This window comes from Beta vulgaris, chromosome 9, assembly GCF_026745355.1.
Source record: "Beta vulgaris subsp. vulgaris cultivar EL10 chromosome 9, EL10.2, whole genome shotgun sequence".
Classification (NCBI taxonomy): Eukaryota; Viridiplantae; Streptophyta; class Magnoliopsida; order Caryophyllales; family Amaranthaceae; genus Beta; species Beta vulgaris.
Genome location: NC_079210.1, coordinates 43,538,139 through 43,560,129, shown reverse-complemented (window position 1 = coordinate 43,560,129; position 21,991 = coordinate 43,538,139). Strand labels below are relative to the sequence as shown.

General features: G+C 34.6%; 2 protein-coding genes across 4 annotated transcripts; one reads left to right on the top strand and one right to left on the bottom strand.

Moving 5' to 3' along the window:
* The first annotated feature begins 314 nt into the window (after positions 1-314).
* On the top strand, positions 315-7,922 carry LOC104903918 (CDP-diacylglycerol--inositol 3-phosphatidyltransferase 1). Of its 3 annotated transcripts, XM_048636372.2 has the most exons (12): positions 315-532; positions 3,123-3,250; positions 4,696-4,814; positions 4,957-5,041; positions 5,153-5,202; positions 5,298-5,337; positions 5,581-5,625; positions 5,715-5,780; positions 5,874-5,988; positions 6,071-6,127; positions 6,233-6,331; positions 6,900-7,922. In XM_048636372.2, exons 3-12 carry the CDS (start codon positions 4,754-4,756, stop codon positions 6,957-6,959), a joined length of 678 nt encoding a protein of 225 aa, XP_048492329.1. In that variant the 5' UTR covers positions 315-532; positions 3,123-3,250; positions 4,696-4,753; the 3' UTR covers positions 6,960-7,922. The 3 variants fall into 3 exon arrangements, with proteins under 3 accessions (XP_048492329.1, XP_057247868.1, XP_010690362.2); XM_010692060.4 differs by lacking the exon at positions 3,123-3,250 and having other exon boundaries at positions 316-532; XM_057391885.1 differs by lacking the exons at positions 3,123-3,250; positions 4,696-4,814.
* A 2,178-nt stretch (positions 7,923-10,100) lies between these two features.
* On the bottom strand, positions 10,101-14,663 carry LOC104903917 (hypothetical protein). Its single transcript, XM_010692059.4, has 2 exons — positions 14,130-14,663; positions 10,101-11,060 (listed from the first exon to the last, which is right to left on the bottom strand). Exons 1-2 carry the CDS (start codon positions 14,442-14,444, stop codon positions 10,227-10,229), a joined length of 1,149 nt encoding a protein of 382 aa, XP_010690361.1. The 5' UTR covers positions 14,445-14,663; the 3' UTR covers positions 10,101-10,226.
* Positions 14,664-21,991: the final 7,328 nt, after the last annotated feature.

Below are 21,991 nucleotides of genomic sequence, written 5' to 3'. Positions count from 1 at the left end.
TTCAGTTCAATGCAGTTCAGTTCAGCTGTTTTATGCCGAAGAGAACAGGCCATTAGGCTTTGTTCTCTGCAGCTTATTTTCATTTCAGTTTAATTCAATTCAGTTCAATTCAAGTGCAATCAGTTCAATTCAGCTCCAATTATCATTTCTGTTAGTTATAATTTAATTCAATTTATTTCAATTCAATTCAGTTTAATTCAATTGTTCACAACACTTCAATCTTAACCATTAGGCCAAGACATCTTTATCACTTATCTTCGTAAATATTCCTAAACTACAAAGTTTGTTTGTACATCTACGAGATGGATTGAGATTTCCTCTAGCTTGGCCGTGCAACTGTGCAAGTGTGCAACTTCCGACCCCGAGTTGTTGACCCGTGTAAAAGTTAGAAGAAAACCCAAATTTTGTTAATGTGAGGCGATGAGGGCCTGAACTCACTCAGCTTCCTCACAAACTCACTTTCTCTCTCCTCCCACACGCCATCACCGCTGAACCATCCGAGTTGACTCACCTGCGCTCCAACCAGACCCGTGTAAGTAGACTACCAATGCACTCAATTACAAGTTTCGACATTTCAACTAAAATTGCTCAATTAGGTTAAGTAGTTAGACAAATGCATGTGTATATATTTACATATATGTGGAATTGTGAATTCTTATTGTTAGTACTTCTTTCAGTTGTCACCTTTTGTAAAGAATTAGGTTGTTTATTAAATGATAATTGATTGATATTGGAGGAATTTATTAAATGCTAGAAATTTGAAATTGAATTACTATGATTTAGGTGATATATATGTGTGTGGAATTGTGAATTGTTACTGTAAGTACTCTGCTTTTGATTATTGGTTCAAAGGTACTTTAAGAATTGGAATGTAAATAGATCAAGATTTAGGGTGAAATTAGAAATGTCATGCATTCATGTTACTTGAAATTTAAATATTTAGTCAATAGTGTGGTTTAATCGTGTTTTTCTTTGATAATTTACACACTCAAGCAATTATTTTACCACATATTCTTACTTCTTCTCTCTGTTAGACATGGGTAATCTGATTTGATTGGTGATGTTAGGTTGTGGTAGATTGGTAATGTTTTAATGGACCTTTTCTGCGACAACGCTACCCAAACTCTCACAAGGAGAGAGATAAATCGCAATATATGGATAGATATAACCTATAATATATGAGTAGAAAGTTCTCAAATAGAAAGATAGTGAAGTTATATTATAAACATTAACTTAGAAGCTAGTGATGGACGCAGAAAAAAGGGTTTCAGCATCCACAATGGAAGCAAGTAAGGACCTGCTTGCAAATATTCTAAAGTTCAAGGTACTATCTTGAACAATGGAGGAAAATTTACTTGTTGCTTTGGAAAGCCAATTACCTTTGTAGAGCTAGTAGCTTTAGCATTATCATTTAACTTTTTAGGGGGGATTTCATACAAGTGGGTCCTATTTAAGCTACAAGATATTGCTTACCATTGCATAGTGAAGTAGCTTTAGAAGGTTGTTGCTTGGAAAGCTAAGTTGGCAAATAAAGCTACAAGTTTTGTAGCTTACCATTGTAGACTTGTAGTTACTCCCATCGCTTAAAAGGGCGGTGATGTGTCCCTTATATTGATAATGAAAAATAGGGTTTTAAGAGAGATAAGAGAGGAATGGAAGGATGTAGGTAGGTGGGATTCTACTGCTCTTTTTTTGTTTTGATTTCAAAACCCATTTGAGTTGAAGGGTTTATAACTTATTAGGTATAAGTCAAAAGAAAGCTAAATGAATCAAACACCAACTCAGAGTGTGGAAATTCATTTCTATGGTTAGTTGAAATTGGAATTTCTTTAGGCTTTTTTTTTTTTTTTCTTGAGGAACTAGCCTTATTACTGGCATTCATTATTTTATTAGGAGTTATTGTTCAACACAGGTTGAATTTTATTTTCTTCTTAAAGATTTTCTAGGGAAATGGTTTAAGAAGCTAAGAAATTTTGGTATGTACTTATAGTATAATTCCTCATAGTGAGCAAGTAAGCTTAGTTGCTAACATTTCATAGGGTTGTCGTAATTACATAGATAACTGCTCTTCCCCTTCCCCAATAAAAAAAGGCTTGAAGGCAAAAAGTTTGTGGCTATTTCATCTTTGCTAGAATCTCCTTTAACGGAAGAAATAGAAACTCGAGAAGGTAATTTACGTGCTTAGTGCTTGCATGTAGGGAAGACTAAAACCTAATTTACTCGCGGAGTCCTTTTACATCCATTAAATTACTAATTCTTCTAACTTTAAATTTATTGAGTCCACTTTAAAGCATATAATGGCTGGTAGGTATATTAAAAAAGGCTCGTCGAACTACTATACTAAGCGCTTACCTGTAAAAGAAAAAAGGTATATAGTATTATCGAATTTTCACGATTCTAATCCAGCCGGTAATAGCGAAAGGCGAAGGCAATGAAATTGATTGTCTCTTTAGAGTAAGGTAATGCCAATTCACTGATTTGGAAATTGGAACAAGTTTGGAAAAAAAAAAAGACTTCTTTAGAAGAAAGGCGAGAAGGAAGAGAAGAAGGATTAGTAGTTGCCTAGCCGAGAAACTTGAGGCTGACATAGAGTTCAAGACACTGTCTAAAACTCGCATCGATCATAAAAGCATTTCTAGTTAATAATAAAAGATGAGACAGAGTCCACAAGGACAACTTTTTTTTATATTAGATGCCAGCCTTATAGAAGATGCGACTAGCGCATTGTACTGGCCCTAGGGGACTCAAGCCTTCGTGGATTGAGAGGATCCCCTTGCCTCACTCAGAAACTCTTATCACGACCTCTCTCATGTATAAGGGGAAGACTCATAGAGATGATCAAAAGCTGCCCAGAGACAGTGGGAGAGACTAGCATACCGAAAAAAAGAACAGAAAGGCCATTATATAACATTTGCGCTACGTACGTGGAACATAGAGGACATTTAATTTAAGTCCTCTATAATTTCTAGTATTGCTGGAAAATATAGGTGTTGTTTACAGGGATGGCAATTCTAAACCTGGTCTATAGCTGTTGTTTTTAGTGAATGTAACAACTATTATTCTTACATCTTTTGTTTCAAGTTTTGGTTTTTAATTGTTAAAGTTTCATTTTCACCTTATAGTGACGAGTTAAGATCTGGTAATCAAAGGCAAGATTGAGCACTTGGGTTCTAGTAGCCGAGTATTTGCTTATAGAAGAGCTTGGAAGAAGAAATGGAGCAAGCTAATAAGAGAAGTGCATCTAGCCTTGGTAAAGAGCATGGCCATTTTGATGGGTAAACTAGGTCGTAAAAGCAAGTCTTGACAATTTGCCTATGGGGCTTCCCACACCAACTGACAACTCCACATTCTAGCTTCTCACACACAAATTTGACCGTTCATAAGTAGCATTTAAGTTAATTAGACGGTAACTTTTTATTTGTGACTACGGGGTAGGATCATTTAGCTTGTTCACGTGCTAGATGAGAAAAACTCTTTCTTATATGAAGATTAACCAAATTTGAATAATGAATTGATGAATGTCTTAGTTCGCGTGCTCCTTTGCTGCCTCTTTATATGTATATGTAATATAGCTGGATTTTAGATAGAAAAACAGAGAGTTACTCTTAGCTTGTGATTCATATGGTCTAATCATGGTGTCAAAACAAGGCCGCATCGTATTGTATCGTATCGCCAGTATCATATAGGTTTTCAAATCTACCGAACCGATATTACCCGCATAGTAAAGGTGTAAAAAAAAGAGTTTTAGGGGAATCCTAGGGAAATCTCATGGTTTAAGCCGATATTTGGCGGTACGACAACTGCATCATCGTGATCGTTACCGTGATCGTGCGAAACCGCATTTTCAAATGGGTCTAATATTGCCAAGTGATTCTGAGGCTTGCTAACTCTTTGGGAGGTTAATAGTGAAGGAGATGGAGTTTGCAAATGTAGCACTTGAAGTTGGTTTTTTTGGTGCTTCTTGAAGGAGCGCCATTAGTGGGTACAAATTTGTGCTGCACCACCCTCTTTACCCACTTGGATTAGAAGTAATTTGTGCTGAGTGCTTGCCGTCATTGGACTTCTGTTTTCTTTTCATCTTGAAGTAGCCACCTTGTAACTAGAGAAGAGCTATGTTTGAGTCTGTAATGGCTGGGAGCTTGGTACTTTCCCTTCCATACCTTCCAGCATTGTTTCACTAATTATCATCTTTTAAAATCTTGGTTTCTTGTTAAGTAGCATTTAGGCTATAACTTACCCCAATATGCTTAGTTTGATGGAGGGAATTTGACATGAACGGAATTTAGAATTTTGTTTAGAGATGTTTTCAATCAAAAAGGCTATTGGAGTTATAGCTTTTTTTGGGTCATTTTTTTTTCGAACTCCAAACCTACGTGGGTGAATTCTTGGATCTTCCACTGCCATGTCCCAGTAGATGTGAGCTTTTCGTCTACTATGAATTGAATTAAATTAAGACATTCTTCAAAACTAAAATAGATTGATAGACTCGTGTCACTCTCCACGCATTAGATAAATATGTATTTTCTAGATGAGTTTTGCTTCAGATGCATTGGGAGTCAGGATCAGTGTCATTATAATTTGTACATGTTGGTGGGAGACTTTTCAAATGCTTCTAATTTCCTTTTCTGCCTTGATTGGTAATTTCTATGCATGTGGAGTTGACCTAGGTTATTGAATGTCTATTAAATTTTGTAGGTATAAAAGGATAGGTGCAATCTTTTGTAGATCGTACAGTATTACTTTGTAGAAGAGAATGGCTGATAAATCAAAGCCAAGGATGTCGACAATCTATCTTTATGTGCCCAACATTATTGGTGAGTTTGGCTAATTATATCATTTTACCACATTAGGTAGGCAGGGTTGCAATGTGAATTATTGTGTGCTGAAAATGTTCTAAAGCAAGATATTCTGTAGTCTTTCCATGTTCTGCATTAATGCAAGTATCTGGTAATGCAGGGTACATCAGAGTTCTAATGAACTGCGTTGCATTTGCTTTATGCTTTTCTCATAAAGGCCTTTTTTCAGTTCTGTATTTTGTAAGGTAATCACCAATCACATCCGTCTTACTCTCATTATGGATGCACAATAGGTTTCAATTCTTCATTTTCTCGACTTGAACTTGGGTGCTAAAGTTTTCCACTTTCGGTTGCAGCTTTGTATGTGATGGTATAGATGGTTGGTTTGCGCGTAAACTCAATCAAGGTATGACCTTTGTTTGTTGTACATTCATTTTGTTTTTAGTAAGTTGATTCAGGTCTCATAATCTTGAACTGACTTCATGCTCATTGTCTCTCTAGTATCAACTTTTGGTGCTGTTTTGGACATGGTGACGGACAGGTTTGTCGTCTATTTCTTTCTTCTGCTCTATTTTCTGTTAATTACCCCCTCCCTTCCCAAGTGGTTGCCTCCCTCTTTCTATAGTAATACTCCTTGCAAGTTCCATCTCAAAACATATTGACTACAATCTGTTATGCTCAAGCTTATATTGTTAATTGCATGCGGTTGAGGAGTGATATATTTCTTGGAGGACTGGTGATTTTACTGATATCTCACTTACGTGAAGTAATTTTGCTATTTCAGGATAAGCACTGCTTGTTTGCTTGTCATACTATCTCAGATATATCGGTAAATTTCAATTCTGCACTTATTTCGTATTCATGTGTGCTTATTGCTAAAAATGCATCTTATATTCTTATCCTTGTGATTTTTTGCAGGCCTAGCTTGATTTTCTTATCTTTACTTGCTTTAGATATTGCAAGCCATTGGTTCCAAATGTACAGGTATTAGTGTATTACGATCCTATCTTGTCAGCGGCTTTTATTTTGAAGTACGTTCCTCTTAGTTTGGTGATTCCATCACTTTTCTTTCTGCAGTACTTTCTTGACTGGCAAGACTAGCCATAAAGACGTAAAAGACAGCTCTAGCTGGCTGTTCAGATTATATTATGGAAACAGAATGTTTATGGCATTTTGTTGTGTCTCATGTGAGGTAATGGGACTTGGTTTTGTATGCCAGATGCTGAAATTGATACTGTTCCAACGTTTATGTCTTTAATTTCATAATTCCACAGGTTCTGTACATAATCTTTTTTCTCCTTGCAAAGAATCAAAGTGAAGATTTCTTAGATGTAAGAAAATCCTCATACAACCACTTCAACAGCCTTTTAGATGAGTATAAAATTACTCCTATGAGAGTGCCCGCTTATCTTTTCATTTGTACATTCTTGCTACAGGTTTTAGTTTCGTCCACAAAACAAAGTTTGGCTCTCTTTCTCTTAGAAGTTTTAGTTCTATTTGGATGGGCAGTTAAGCAAACAGTCAATATAATACAGGTACCTCATAATTGTATTACTAGATTGTTTAAATTATTTTCATTTTTGCAACTAAAGTTTTTTCTTTATTAGCTTGGAAATTTTTCAACACTATACTTATAATCCAAATGCTTATGATGCTAATCGTCTAGTTAGCATTTCTCTTTTATTTTGCTTGTGGAAACCAAGGATTTTACAGAAAGGGCAATAGCAATTGCATCATGCAGTATCTGTTGTCACTGTTGGATCATATGTATTCTGTGAACGTATTTGTTTAGTATCATTGGTTTTTGGTTTTGAACCATAACAATAGCAAATAATGTTTCAGTTCAACCAAGTTTCCTTTGCGTGACATCCTAAATTTAAATCTTGAAACCTGCTTAATCAGAATCCAGTGAGTTTCAGTTGTCCAACTTTCCTTACCCCCATCCCAGTATCCTTAATGTGCAGCTACCTTGTTTTCTTTGCATAACTAATAACCTTTCTTCAATCTTGAGCTAAGCTGTCCTTCCTGTGCAACTGCTCTCAAAACGGTCATTCATTCCTTGTGTCTAAACTCTAAACGCTTGTTTCCTTCCATGTTTTCCAGCTGAAGACTGCTGCAGATGCATGCGTTTTGCATGACATTAACAGAAAGCAAAAACCGTAAATTGGTCACATTTAATATGCTCCACTCTCTTGAATACTCTCATTTGAGCACGATAATGCTGTGGGCACTTCTCACCACTTGTAAAGAAACAACTCGTGGTTTTGCTTATCAGGAATGGATAAATGGAGTTTTTTGCGCCTCAGCCCAATCAATTTTTTCCCAGCATGGCCAATGGGATTTCTGAGGTTGTCCTCGAGGAGTGCTTGTGGACAAGGACCTTGGTTCATTGTTAGTTTGATGTTAGTGTCATCTTATGCTATAGATTTCTATCTTACTTTGATCAGTTTTGTCCAGGTCTGCTCTGGTCGAGATCTGGACGTTTTGGACCTGTTTTGTGAAAATAAAATAAAATTTAGGCATGTAAAAATCATTTTTGCACTTGTTTTTTGTAGAATTTAATCTTCTTATGATTGTTTGGGCCTCTTAGAGGAAGGAGAAGGGAGGTAGGGAGTTAGATAAATGACTTAATGTTGTATTTGAAATTTAGGGAACGGAAAGTTAAGAAACAGATTTTTTTTTTTTTAAAAAAAAGAAAAACAAAATTCCAGGTTCCCAGTCCAGATCAAAAACCCAAATTCGGTATTTTTGGCAGACTGAGGACCGTTCCCGGATTTTTGGTCTAGTTTGGTCCAAATTCAGGTCCGACCTTGGTCTTTGCTTATTCCTTCCTAGTATTCCTATAGTACAGTTTCTTGCTTTCTTGCTTTTGTACTGTTTGAGGAGCAATAAATTTACTGATGATGAAGATGCTATTTAGCATCTCAACCATGCTACTTGATATATGCGACGGAGCTTGATCTTTTGGATTTTATTTTTTCCTGTTGAAAAGGAACTTGTTTTATTTTTTCTGCACAACAGTGTATTTCTAAGATTGATGTATCACTACTCTCTTACTTCTTGAGAAAATATGACGTTGCATACATTCAATCAAACTTGGAATTTGGAATGTAATTTATTATTAAATTTCTAGCAAACAACTATTGCGTACATTCAATCAAACTTGGAGTTAAAGGGTACAACAAGGACCCAAACTATCAGATTTTTCACCATTCAGGACCTATAACTATTTTATGCACCCTTTAGGACCTGATGACAAGAATCCGGCAAGTTAACTCAACGTTAACTGAACTGAGGTTAACTAGACCCAAAAAAAAAGCAAAATTTAAATTAAAAAGTAACCGTTGGAATTTATGGAACTTTTAGTTCCTGAAATACAGCTATAAAAACAAACAAACACAAAAAAAAAACAATTAAGATAAAATAAATAATACTTAATATCCAAAAAGTACAAGAACACCACAAAAAATAAACTCCATTAAAACTTCAATCTCCATTCTCATCTTCTCCAAAGCTTTAAAAAAATGATAATTAAAACCCCAAATGAACAAGACTAATTAGATCCTTTTTTTTTTTAGTTTTCTGAATGAAAATGAAAAACCCCATTTGTCAAATTCACATTTATCACAAGCCCATTAGAAAAATTCGAATTTACTGCTCCATTCTTGAAGATCTAAAGAATTCGAACAACAATACAAAACAATACGACCCATAAATAAAAACAATTCAAACAAAAAAATCAAAACAATTCGAAAGAAAACCCAAAAAAATCTGAACAATTCCAACTGGAAAATAAGAACAACCCCAACAAAAAATCACAACAAAAATCATACCACAAAATCAAACATACCCATAAAAATTCGAACAATACAACAAATCCAAAAAAAATCCACAAGAAAAAGAGAGTTCAAGAGTGAGAAAAAGAGACCATATGACGAAGACCAACTTCGAGATTCATCCACATTGAACATATCTTGTGCTAAAAACCCAAAAAAACGATTTTTTGGGTTTGAAACATCTAGATTCAAACTGAAAAATTCGATTTTTGGGTTTGAAACATCTAGATTCAAACTGAAAAATTCGATTTTTGGGTTTGAACATCTTCTTCTTCCAATTTGAATGATTTCGGATGTTTTTTCCCAAAAAAAAAAAATGAAATCGTAAACCATAAATGGTTCAAACCCACAAAATAATGATCCCATTAACTCGAAAAAAACATGAATAAGCGAATTTGTGGTAAATTTTGGTAGAAATTGGTGAACAAATGAGGAAGATCTGGGAAGAAAGAATAACGAAGGGGAGAGAAAAAAAAATTGGGTTAGGGTTCTTGAGTTCTTCAGTAGATTATGTTAGGAGAGAGATGAGAGAGGTGAGAGAGGAGAGAGAAAATAAAATAGTTCCCAATTATTACTTTATTTGGGCCCCACGCTTAACCATAGTTACAATTTTGCAACGTCAATTGACATTAGGTCCTGAACGGTACATAAAATAGTTGTAGGTCCTTAACGGTGAAAATCCTAATAGTTCAGGTCCTAAATGTACCCTTAACTCATCAAACTTGGAATTTGGACCGTAACTTGCATTTTTAGCAAACAACTATAGACGAAACTATGAAAATTTGTTTAGTTCAACATAAAGTTTCAATTTGATTAAATTCAAGTTCACATCAAAAAGTAATTGAATGTGATGAAAATCAAGTTAAAATTAACAAAAAATTTCAATTAAAAGGATTTCAATTTTGATGAAAATCAAGCTATCGACAAAAGAATTAGTTACAGCTTACAGGAAAAGGCCGCATTAGAAATTACTCCCTCCGTCCCATAATATAGTGCCTACTTCATTTTTGGTGGGTCAAAATTAAAAATCTTTGACCGAATACTCATTTGTATATATCAAAAAGCATATTCATGAGAGATCTTGTTAGATTCGTTTCAATGTTTAGTTTTATAATATCAACTTTTTATATTTTTTTTATTAATACGGAATTGAAGATATTAGATGTCAAATTTACGTCTTGGAGACCGTGTAAAAAAGAAACAAACACTATATTATGGAACGTAGGGGAGTATAACAAGATCCCATTTAAAATGAAAGAGAGAAGGATTTACTCCTACGAGAGTATAGTAAAGTAGTATATATCCATCCCTTCAGACTCTCGTACACTTCACATCTCATATGAATCTTGTTATACCATGATCATCTCCTTTAGGAAATTATAGTCTATTGTTGCATATTGTCTCCTTCTAATATGAACCTTTAGATGCAACCTCTATAAAGGATCAGTTGAAGCTATGACACAGAAAAAACACAGAAAAAACCCATCAATGAAATCTCTTCAGAAGAAAATAATTTGCTCACTCCAAAAAATCCTTCCTAATGCTCAATGGTGAAAATAACCTAACATCCGAAACAATGACAGCACATAATTCATTAGTACAAACTAAACCCGAAAAATTGACTAATAATAATGGCTAATCCAAGGCCAATAGCTACAAGGGATGCAGCCCAGGTGAGCTTCTCAGTTATTCTTGGAACTCTATCTTTCAACGCTTCACTACACGACCCGATGAATACGGTATAACCTCCCATTGCAACAACCGTCCCGACCAAGAACATGCCTAAAAATGCTGCCCCAGCTAACCTCGAGGGTAATGCAAGGGCGGGAAGAACCATCATTAGGGCATCAGGCTGAAGACCATGTACAATTCCCGTGGCAAAAGTTGCAAACCCGATCTTTTTCTTTTTCTTCCCAACAAGAGGGATTTCAACATTTTCAAGCACACCAACATCACACTCCCCATTTTCTAAAGCAACACAAGGGGTCGGAACTTCTGAAGCTTCCTTAATACCCATGCCACCAATCACGAGCAAGGTCAAACCTACTACTCGAGTTCCCCAAGTGCGAATAATCTCGATATGGAGCCGGTCCTTAAGTAGAAGAAAGACTAAACCGAATATTAATTGCCCGGCATCATGGCCACACCCCCACAGGGCACCAACGGCCGCACTTTCCATTTTAGTGCGGCCGATTGAAAGAGGGGCTAACGCAGCAAGGTGATCAGGTCCTGATAATGTGTGCAAGCAACCAGCAAAGAAACCGGTCCATGCACTACTTAGTACTTCAGTACGAAGGAGGCCTCTTCCAACAGCACCTCCAGTCTGTGTGACAGTTTGTAGGCTTGCAAAAGCTGGAAATGGGTGTGCTGGATTAAATATAGTTATTGCAAGAGCACAAAATAGAACTATTTTTGCAGCAGCAATTGCCTGAAAAGAATCCAAGGACATCAGTACAAGTACTGGCTCAAAATTTCAGTAACTTAAGTAGCAAATACAGCAGGATACTGAATATCTGCCATGAATAATGAAGCAAATGATCCACAAGAGAGAGAATAGCAATGACAAGTCATATCTACATGCTTAAACACAAGTGCATTGGAGAAAATATTCATAACCTCCATAGCAAACTACACTTCATCAAATTTACAATTGTCAATTCTTTGAATAGCAGAAAAAAAAAAAAGAGTAAACCATATCATTATGAAGCTCAACAGTCCCAATTAAATATGTCCAGCTTCAGCGATTTCAACCCTGAGAGTAAATGGCACACTGTTTTATCATTTCCATCCATTAACTTCCAATGGTGTGGAAACAAAGTTAGGTGGACAAACCTAAAACTAACTGGTTAGCTGCAAAAAAGGTGCATACAAAATTAAAGGGTCCTCCATCCATCTGAACAGTCATGAGTGTCATCTCACACATACGACGGGACATGATGATAAGTCCAACCACCACTAATGCCACCAATGCTTTCCTGTCTCTAATCTGACTCCTGTCAATGAACCACCATCCTCAGATGAGACCCAATGAATCAAGGTTAGTAAGTGAAGTATCATTGCAGCTGATTGCCAATGACATGTTGCTAACTGTACAAGTCTAGCTTGTTACAACTACGGGCACACTTGAATTAGGGGCAATGTAATTAAAGGGATAATAAAAGAAAATTAAAGAAAACGGAGGTGAACGAAGGTGAGGGTAGATGAGATGAGATATTGCATAAGGGGGAGGGGAAATTATTACCATAATTTTGGGGTTAATAGTTATGCACCACCCCCAAAGGTTAATAGTTCCCTTTCCATCCTTTTGTCCTTGCATTATCTACATCATCTCTTCCACTAACAACTAACTCCCTCTTCATTTTCTTCATTTTTTCTTCATTACCCCTAATCCAAGTACGCCCTTAAAGTCAATTGTTCATGAATGTAAGTATGGTGAGAAAGAGCATCCAAGAAAATCATGGAAAAAATATCTAACTCTCATGCTCTGTAACTCCCGGTTGCTAGATGTGCGAAACAAAAATTACTAACACTGGTTGGTAATCTTTAATGAACTCTGGTAATGGCAATTTTGATATGACTTATGAGAAATTTGTAAAGGACGTCAACTGACAATGTCATGGTATTAGAACTTCAACCCTAAACGTACGTTTTTCTTCAAACATTTTAATCGTCACGCATTACGATCTCTAAATTCATTAGTATCCCCACCATTTATTACCAACTAAAAAGATCAAGAGTATTTTCAATACTACATATAACAACCACATACATTCACAAATACTACCTCCGTTTCTTAATAAATGCAACATTTCTCTTATTTGGAATAGTCACAATAAGTGCAACCAAACTCAAAATGGTAAAAAAAGCTCAATATTATTACAAATATGCCACCAAAAAGCAAGAGGGGACCAAAACTTTTTTGTTTCATCACTTGAATTACTCTACTTTATTGTGGTCCCAACTTTCTCTCTACATTCCTTGGTATTCCCCCACTTTCTCTATGTTGCACTTATTAAGAAACGGAGGAAGTATCTTCTTGGCTTCTAAATGAGCACTGACGTCTAAAACAGATTCATGAACCTGGTCCAAAATTTAATAGGACTCTCACAATATTTTACTTATGAAAATAGGCATAGAGATTACAATTATCATAATAACAGCGGTTTGGTTTATTAACTATTTCGCGAATACGACAAGGACAAAAGCCATTTCTTGCTCTAACAGGAAAAAGAGGGTATTTGGTCGCAAAATGCAACGAAGAGCAACGAGCAATTACAATTTTTCCCAAGAAAAGTAAAACGAATATACTGATCAAATCACTTTCGCATGGAAGAAGAATGGACAGATAAAAATTCAGATTTCAGACGTTAAACTCAGTAAACATTTCCCAGAATCTCACATCTCCTCAAAGATATTGGAATCATAAAAGTTAAATGATGTTCCCAGGGATATATGACAATATTGGATCCAAAGGGTAGAAAGATGACAACTAAGTAGCTCATACTCTTCAGATAGTGTTAGAAATCTTAACGAACTAAGCAATACAATAGGAACACCAAGTCTCTGCATATGCGTATGTAACGTAACAGCACCACCAGTTTGCAAGACTGCAACTACAGACCACACATCCACACCATATCAAAAGGAGTTACACCAACTATTCATCACATTTCAAAGCCTTTGGGCGAAACATATTCCAATATAAGCATATTACAATCTATGATACTACTTTGTATCTGATCCCAAAAATAAGCTAAACAACAAGACTGCCTTTGTCCAGAAATGATTCACATTGTCCAACCTTCAAACCCCTCATAATTAACATATGACAAATATAATTTTTTTAAAAAACCCTCAAAATAGTTGGATAATTCTACACACCCTCCCAATCACAATGACTACCACTATAAAAACCTAATTATAAATTGTTACTACCTCCATTCCATACTCTCATATGCTTTTTCACAATTACCCATGATTCGACCATCGATACGAATCTAGAAATCCCACATGACTATTTTATCTTATACATTGGTAAGATTTTATGGTCAAAATTTCAGCCCTATAACCAATACATTCTCAATAAGAGCATCATAGTACTATTTTAGGAAAGATACTAACAACTTTTTTCCAGCATTGTAGAATATTCTGCAATATGTTCTATCATATATTCATATCCCATTCCTAACACCACCAAAGATATAGGAGTACTTATAAAGGTCTGACCTTCCCTATAATTGACAACTTTCTTCCTTTCTCATCAGGATCTACCTAAGCAAAATTAACATCCAAATTTCCAAAATTGATTTGACAGAACCATAATTCAAATAAATCACTTGATAAATTTTCATCAAATTAAGCATACCATCAAATAAATTATACTAAATAACCCAAAAAAAAAAGAAACCAAGAAAATCATCAATTCAAAGAAAAAAGAAAACAAGGTAATTAAATCAAGAACCAAACTTTCCATAATTAGCAAAGAAAAAAATCACACCTTTTGCAATTTCGAATTTATATGTGAGGGATTTGATATAAGACGGGGCTCCGACGAAGACCCATTTGAGTAAGATGGTTCCAAAGAAGAATTGACTGAAAATTCATGAATTTGATTGGAAAAAGAAGATGCCCTCAATTGAAATTTGACCCGTTTGAGTGAAGATGATGAATTGACTCGGAATGATGACTCAGTGGTTGGTGAGAGTAAAACGCCGAGTTTGCGCGGGTCAAGACGACCGAGTTGGGGAAGAGAAGGAAAGGGTTTAAGGTATAATTTAGAGGGGAGTGGTGAAGAGCAGATAAGTCTCTCCATTTGCCTCTTTCTCTCTCTTCCCCTGTATTTGTATTTCTCTTTCTAGAAGAGAATGAAGAGAGAAAATAATGAAGGAAATTGAGTTATGGGTGAGGACTTTGGAGGAAGAAAGATAGGGAGAGGTGGTGGAGAAGAAGAGGAAAGAAAGAAAATGGAAGGGATGATTTGGTGATGGTGTTTGTTGAAGATAAAGTGTTTTTCCACTCTCTCAATACATTACCTGCCAAAATATTATTTTTTTTCTTTAGGGTGGGGGTGGGGGGCCGGGTGGGGGTGGATTTGGTTGTTATGGCCTTATTCCTTAAGGCCTGTGGGCTATGACTTAGGTTCTGTTTGGGGAAACATTTCAGGTGACTTAAATGATAAGGTGCTACAATTTTAAGTCACCTTATATGATTAGTGATGTTTGGTGGAGGAACTTAAATAAAATTTAAGTCCTAAATTTGACTGAGATTGAGTTGGAGTAAAATAGAGCTTCTGAGATAAGGTGCTGAAATTTTTTATTATTATTTTCTTTTTATATTTTTAAGCTTAAAAAGATATTTTCTTTTTATGTTTTTAAGTTTTAAAAATATATTTCAGCTACAGTCATAAATAATATTACCAAACAGGTTATGTAATCAGCTAGCTTAACAGTTTCAGCACCTTAATAGTTTCAGTTGCTACCTAATCAGTTTCAGCTCCATTTCAATCAGTTTTGTCAAACATAGCCTTATTCCTTCTGTTTCAGTTTAATTGTTACACTTTGATATTTTACATTATTCATAAATTTTACTTTGACCGTTATTTGTGATTTATACGCAGATGAAAATATAGTCATGTGGGATCTTGTTAGATTCATCATAACATGTATTTTATTAATATATACTTTTTATAATTTTTACAAATACAAAACTAAAGATATATGTCTTCAAAGTTTTGCATTGACACGCGTGAAAAGTGTAGTGTGTAGATTAAAATGAAATGAAGGGAGTACAACTTATGACTTGTGAGGGTGAATATCTTATTCACCTTCGAGATGAACATATATCATGTAGTGTTTCTTTGATTAAATTGATTTTTCACAAAAATTATAAGCATATGTATTTTAATTTTAGTATGAAATTAAAAAACTCAAACCTACGTTCTACTTACAAATTCATAACATTTCACTTTAAACCAACATTATTTATAGACATCTCACACCAACTAATTAGTCGTCTCTTTACTTCTTTCTTTTTTTTCGCTTTGAATCTCGAGCTAGAACAAATGAATTTAAGATATGACATGGCAGTCTTACTGAATGAATTAATCTATTCACTAAATGGATTAAACTAGTCACTAAATGGATTAATGAATAAATTTTTTTTTATCATATATACCCCTGACAATGTTTTTTTGCATCATATATCTTTGCCCTTAATTAGAGGTGATCCTGGGCCGGTACCGAGTCGGTCCTTGGCTTAAAAAAATTGCTTGTTGGTCGGGACGAGACTTCAAAATTTTGTGCCCAAAACTCGCTACTTTGGGCCAAAAATTATACTATGAAGTCATTTTTAACTTGTCCAAAACCCGTCCCAAAGCAAAAAAAAAAAAACGAACTGGATTGGACCAAACCCGACTGTGGGCCAAAAAAATCTGCCCAAACCTGCCCAAAAATTGAATCGGGTAGGAGTTGATTAACTCTATCCTTAATGACTAACGGGTGTTAACTCCGTTAGTCATTAACCCCTAGTTGACGTAATTAACTATCTAATCTTTGATTACCCCTCCCTAATCTCCCTCCTCCCCTAACCCAAACTCATTTCTACTCTGTACTCCCTCTCTCTCTCCTCCACCATTACACCACTATCATGCTCACTTTTAGAAACCTTCATCCATTACTTCTTTCATTATTTTCTCTCTCCTCTTCACCTTGTCCACCACAACTACCTTTGCCATTATTTACACCATCTCCACCACCTCATTCTATTTCCTCTCGCCATCTCCGATCCATCTTCCAACTTTCACCTCCTCCTCTTCCACCCGTGTCACGTCGCGCCTCCCTCCTCCATTCCCTCCACCGCCAGTACTTCTTTCCTTCAATCCCCTTCTTGTCTCTCTCACCTACTTCTTTCTTTCTCTCTCTTTTTCTTCAACCCTTCACAACTCCTCTTCGGTCTTCCCTCACTCCCAATCTCAATACTCCCCCTAAATTCAAATTGACACAAAAACCCACCTTAAAAAAACAATTAATGGTAGCAAGAAAAGTAAAATCAATGATTGGGCTTCAAATACCCTAAGAGGGTGTTTGGTATAGAAAAGTTTGATGCAGGAAACAGATTCAAATAAGCGTTTTCATTTCTAATTGTTTGGTATATATGAGTGTTAAGTAACAAATACCATTTTCGGAGGGAAATATTTGTTATCCTTATCAAACTAGTGGAAACAAATCACGTTTCCTTCCTCAATCATAAACCTCTCAATTGTTTCCACTCTACTAGGATACCAAACAACTATTAAAGGTAACAATTATTATTTTCATTTTCCCTCCTTATCCAAATCCTTTCCATTTCGTTTCTTTTAATCATACCAAACGCCTCCTAAATCTAAAAAATCTCCAACCCCCCCCCCACACCACACTTCACCCTAGCTCTCACAACTTGGTATGAAAGTCATCCACCGAAAATTATCCTCTACCAGAAAATTCAGTCTTCAACCACTCTTTTAAGGTGTACTTCCCCTACGCCTCCGCTCAAGTCCAACTTCGCGACCGCGAGTCCTGCTTTCACACTCAACTTATTCAAGAGGAGAGAGAAAGACTCGAAGTTGTTGAGCTTATGTCGGAAATTTCTGCAACCACTGATTGATTTTTGTAATCTTTGACTTTTTTTGGTTAGCGGCAGAAGGGGTGGTTGGATTCACGGAGGTGGAGGAGCAAGGAGGCTGATGGAGAGACAAAGAAGACGGAGGAATGTTAAATGTTATGGAGGAAGAGAGAGATAACGTGTTCAATGGGTTAATTAGGGTTAGAAAGGATTAGTAATAGAATTAGGGGTTAATGACTAACGGAGTGAACATCCTTTAGTCGTTAAGGGTATTATGTGATTTTTTTTTCTGAAAAGTGGGGGTTTATGGTGAATTTTGAAACTTGCAAAGGTATATGGTGCAAAAAAAACATGTCAGCGGTATATGGTGAAAAAAAAGAGAATATGATTACCAAATTGAATAAGATGGTCACTGAATAAATTGAACTAGTCACTATATTTAGAAAAGTGGTTCGTTCTCTTCTTAATATTGGATTTGGGTCGTTGCCTAATTTAAGTAAAAGGTAGACGGTCTATCCAAGACCAACTGTTGATTCTTATATACCGTTGTAAGAGATTTTTCGATTTTTTTAAAAAGAAAATATTACAATTGCACATCTAATCAGGTCTAATAAGTTGCACTCAGATGTAATAAGTTTCATTCATGTTTAATTAGGAATATTCTAATGAAGAGTCTGCACCATTTTCTTCCTCTACCCCAAAAGCAGGTTAACTCAAACATCTGATTGAAGTATTCTTCATCCCTAAACATTAAATAGATCTTTGACTAATTCCTTGATGTACCAACTCTTGTTTTACACTTGTGGCTCCATTACAGCCACATTACGTTTCTCTGGGCCTTAAACATAATGGAGGAAATAAACACCTCTAAGAATGACTAGATGCAATGCAACCTTCACGTCTATGCTTTAGTAACTCATTGTGAGTTGTGACAAGCAGTCAATTAAACACATATTTCTCTAAATTCTTAGGTGAATAAGTCATATTAATTGATATAGAAAAATGAATATTAGTCTACGACAAATTTGGTTTAAAAGAAAGATAAGTGTAATTGATATTACTATTATCTACTCCCTCCGTTTCCTAAAGATTTTCCCTCTTTCCGTTTAAGGGTGTTTCTAAAAGATCTTCCCTCTTTTGCTTTATTCCTTATTTGGCAAAACAAATTTCCCTATTTACCCTCTCATGTCACTCATATGGTCCACCATTACATTATTAATTCAATTTTACTCCATTTCTCTCTCCTACTTTAATCCCTTTTTATTTGTTTATTTATCTTAACCCCTTTCTCTCTCCTACTTTACTCACACCATGCCCCACACAACTTGATTTTCCTTGGTATCTGTAGGAACAGTAAGTGGGAAGATCTTTAGGAAACGGAGGGAGTAATTAGTAAATGATTTCAGTTAATTAATCCATTTAAGATCACATAATTTATGGTTATTATTAATAATAATTTCTTAATAGATAATTATATGATTTTTAATGGATAAAATATTGCAAAACCATCTAATAAGTTTCAATTATGTAAAAAAAGCTCTAGCCGCTCCACACACACTCTCTCTCTCCTCTCTTAAACCCTAGCCTGCTCTTTCCCTTCTTCATCAGTTAGGGCTTGCTATGTATAATTTCATTCACGGTAAGTCCCTTTTCTCCTTTTATTTTCAGTTTTTAATTCATTTTTTTTTATTTTGTTTAATAAATTAGTCTTTTTTTATGAGATTTTTTCAAATCCTGTTATGGGGATTTTATTCTCTGTTGTGGAGATCTCCTTCTCCCCCATGGGAATTGTGAGTATGGTTTTTTTGAGGATTAGATATGTTTATTGAAGTTCAAGACTCAACATGAAGGTATTGAATTCTTGGATGCGGTCAACATGACTCTATCAAGAATGTTCTTCCCAAACTATTAAAATGGTAGACTTCCTTGTCAATAGTTGCTTGGTTCAGCAGATACAAGGGGGTTGTGCTGTATTGCTCGATCTGGTTCTTTGTAGTTTATTCGAAGACGAATTTGATTTAACCTTATTTGATTGTATTTTTTTTCTTTAATACCTATTGTTGGTGTCGTTTGGCCTTCAATTAATGAAATTTCTCTTTCATAAAAAAAGTTTCAATTAGATTAATAAGTTCTAATTAGGGTTCAATAACTTCCAATCAGGTTCAATAAGTTTCAACAAAGTCTAATAAGTCCCAATTTAGTTCAATAAGGTGGAGTAAGTTTCAATTAGGTTAAATCATGTCCAACAAGTTCTGATGAGGTTCAATCAGACCTAATACGTTCTAATTAGGTTCAATTACGTCCAATAAGTTTCAGATAAACTTCAGGGATTTTTGGATAAAGAGAATACACCTTAGAGTATGTTCAATGGTTAGACTCTTCAAGGGGTTTATGAAATACTATATTAATTTCTCTCTCCTCCACATCACTCATACCCAATCTACTCAAAAACCTCTATTTTCTTACTTCCAATGGTTAGACCAACTTTTGGGGTCATCAAATTGTCTCTCCTACTATTTACCATACCCCATTATATTTTCTCTCTCCTTATTAATTTGATTCATCTCAATTCTTCGGCATATTTATCATTTTGGAGTAATTAAGATACACTAATAATGAGCTGTTATGATATTTATATTTTTTTTTATTTGTATCATAACTAATTGTTTATGTTGATAAAAATTATTTAAAAACCTTCTTCAAATTATATGAATGAAAAATTAAGTACAAGAAAATTATAGGTTTTTTCCTCCCATTTTTTGGATCCATATCTTAAATAAGTGTTTAATGAAAAAGAGGTGTATGAAAAATATATGGAAATACCTCAATATTGGGATCTATTTATAGAGAAGAGAAAAATAGAGCTGTTGCCTGTTGGTAAAGTTTTTTTTTAATTTAATTTTTAATTATTAAATATGACCGTTATTTTAAAAAGGGTCAAAAAAAGCATGAACAAATTATTCACAATCTCAACCGTACACCACAATCAATTATCGGCCTTTAGATCCAAATACACAATTCCCATGAACCGATAATACTTTGCCACTTGTCACACCCAAGTGATACTTTTCAGAATATGGACTATGATAAAATTTTCAGATTTTCAAGCTGACTTTCTACCCTCTTACCACCTTGAAAAAAGAGGGAATTTTGGATAATACATCCTCCGTTTTTTTAATACTTGCAACGTTAAATTGGACACATGATTCAAGAAAAAGATTAAAGATGGTAAACGGACAAATGAATCTTTATTTAATCTTGATGACCCAAACGTGTCCACTAATTGTTGCTTAAGGTTTTTTTTTTTTGTAAATGTGTCTGTTCAGCATCTTTAATCCCTTATTCAAATCCCATGTTTAATTTTAACATTGCAAGTATTTAAAAACAGGAGAAGTGTAATTAAAATTAAAAGAATTCTAAAAGTATTTGGTTGATAAAAGACTAATTGGCTATGACATATAAGATATATTTCCTCCGTTTCTAAATAAGTGCAACATTTGCATAGTGTTTACTATTCACAGTTTAAACTTTAATTAGCTTTGGTGATTTACATTTTAGGAAAAACATAATCATGTGGGATCTTGTTAGATTCGTCTGAATGTGAATTTTTTTAATATCAACTTTTTATAATTTTTACTTATTGATAATTGAAGTTATTAATGGTTAAAATAATGCATTGGCAAACGTGAAAACAAGAAATGTTGCACTTATTTAGAAACGGAGGAAGTACAATGTAATGTTATGTAAGATATTTCCTACTTTCAAAAGGCCATATCTTTCACAGTACACTTCTAGAATTATATTTTTTTCAACTTCTCTTTACTTTTTTTAGTACCGCCCTTATGTATATCGAAATGACATTGAAAAATGAAAATAGATTTCATCTTACAAACAAAAAAAATACAAGTTTGTAATTTTTTTTGTAAAGAATGCTTTAAAAGGTTTTTCTTTCACAAAATTGAACTCTTGAAAAGTTTTTTGAGCAAATTTTTCTGCTAAAATTCATACATTGCGATATTTTTGTGATACAGGGATGCCATGTGAATATGGGATGCATCATGGGGTCATATGAAATCACCTAAAAGCATATTCATATATACCTTAAAACAAATATATGATGACATTCAAAAACAAAACTATTTCAGGATAAAATTTAAATATATAACATATTGTGAAAAGCATTTTACTACAATGTAGTCCCAAGTTCCAACTGCACGAGAGTGATCCCAACAAATTCAATTACTCCCTCCGTTTCTAAATATAAAGCATGTACGATGTTCGATGGCGAATTTAGACCGTTAATTATTCTCAGTTTATGTGGATAAAAAATTAATGTTATTATAGTGTTTTTCAGGACGAATCCAACGGTATTATCTTTATAATTTTTATTTATCATATTATGAGAGATATTTGTGGTCAAAGTAAATTTTCTTAAAGCGTGAATGCCTTATATTTTGAAAAGGAGGGAGAGTAACTCATAAAATAAATATAATAATTAATACATTCAAGAATTTTTTAACTAGAATAATACGAACTTTTGTCCGTTCTCTCGCAATAATACAAACTTTTGCCCAAAATTCCCCTGGTAGGTCAATACCAGGTGTAACTTGTTGTAGCAGGTCACTATGACAACGTGTCCTTATCTTATTGGTTGGTTTTTTAATTTTTCATTCCAATTTGAAAAACAAAAAAAAAAACCCAACATTTTCCCTTTTCTGTTTCTATCTTATGTTGATCCCCTCCACTCTTTTTCTCTCTCCC

What these genes read in the sequence shown, in the direction of transcription:
- LOC104903917 (XM_010692059.4), bottom strand. Translation starts at nt 14,444, where the DNA reads ATGGAGAGACTTATCTGCTCTTCACCACTCCCCTCTAAATTATACCTT. An exon ending in TAAATTCGAAATTGCAAAAG is followed by an intron (nt 11,061 to 14,129) that starts GTGTGATTTTTT and finishes GATTCTTTTCAG; the next exon opens with GCAATTGCTGCTGCAAAAAT.
- LOC104903918 (XM_048636372.2), top strand. Translation starts at nt 4,754, where the DNA reads ATGGCTGATAAATCAAAGCCAAGGATGTCGACAATCTATCTTTATGTG. An exon ending in ATACTATCTCAGATATATCG is followed by an intron (nt 5,626 to 5,714) that starts GTAAATTTCAAT and finishes GATTTTTTGCAG; the next exon opens with GCCTAGCTTGATTTTCTTAT. An exon ending in AAAGTGAAGATTTCTTAGAT is followed by an intron (nt 6,128 to 6,232) that starts GTAAGAAAATCC and finishes TTCTTGCTACAG; the next exon opens with GTTTTAGTTTCGTCCACAAA.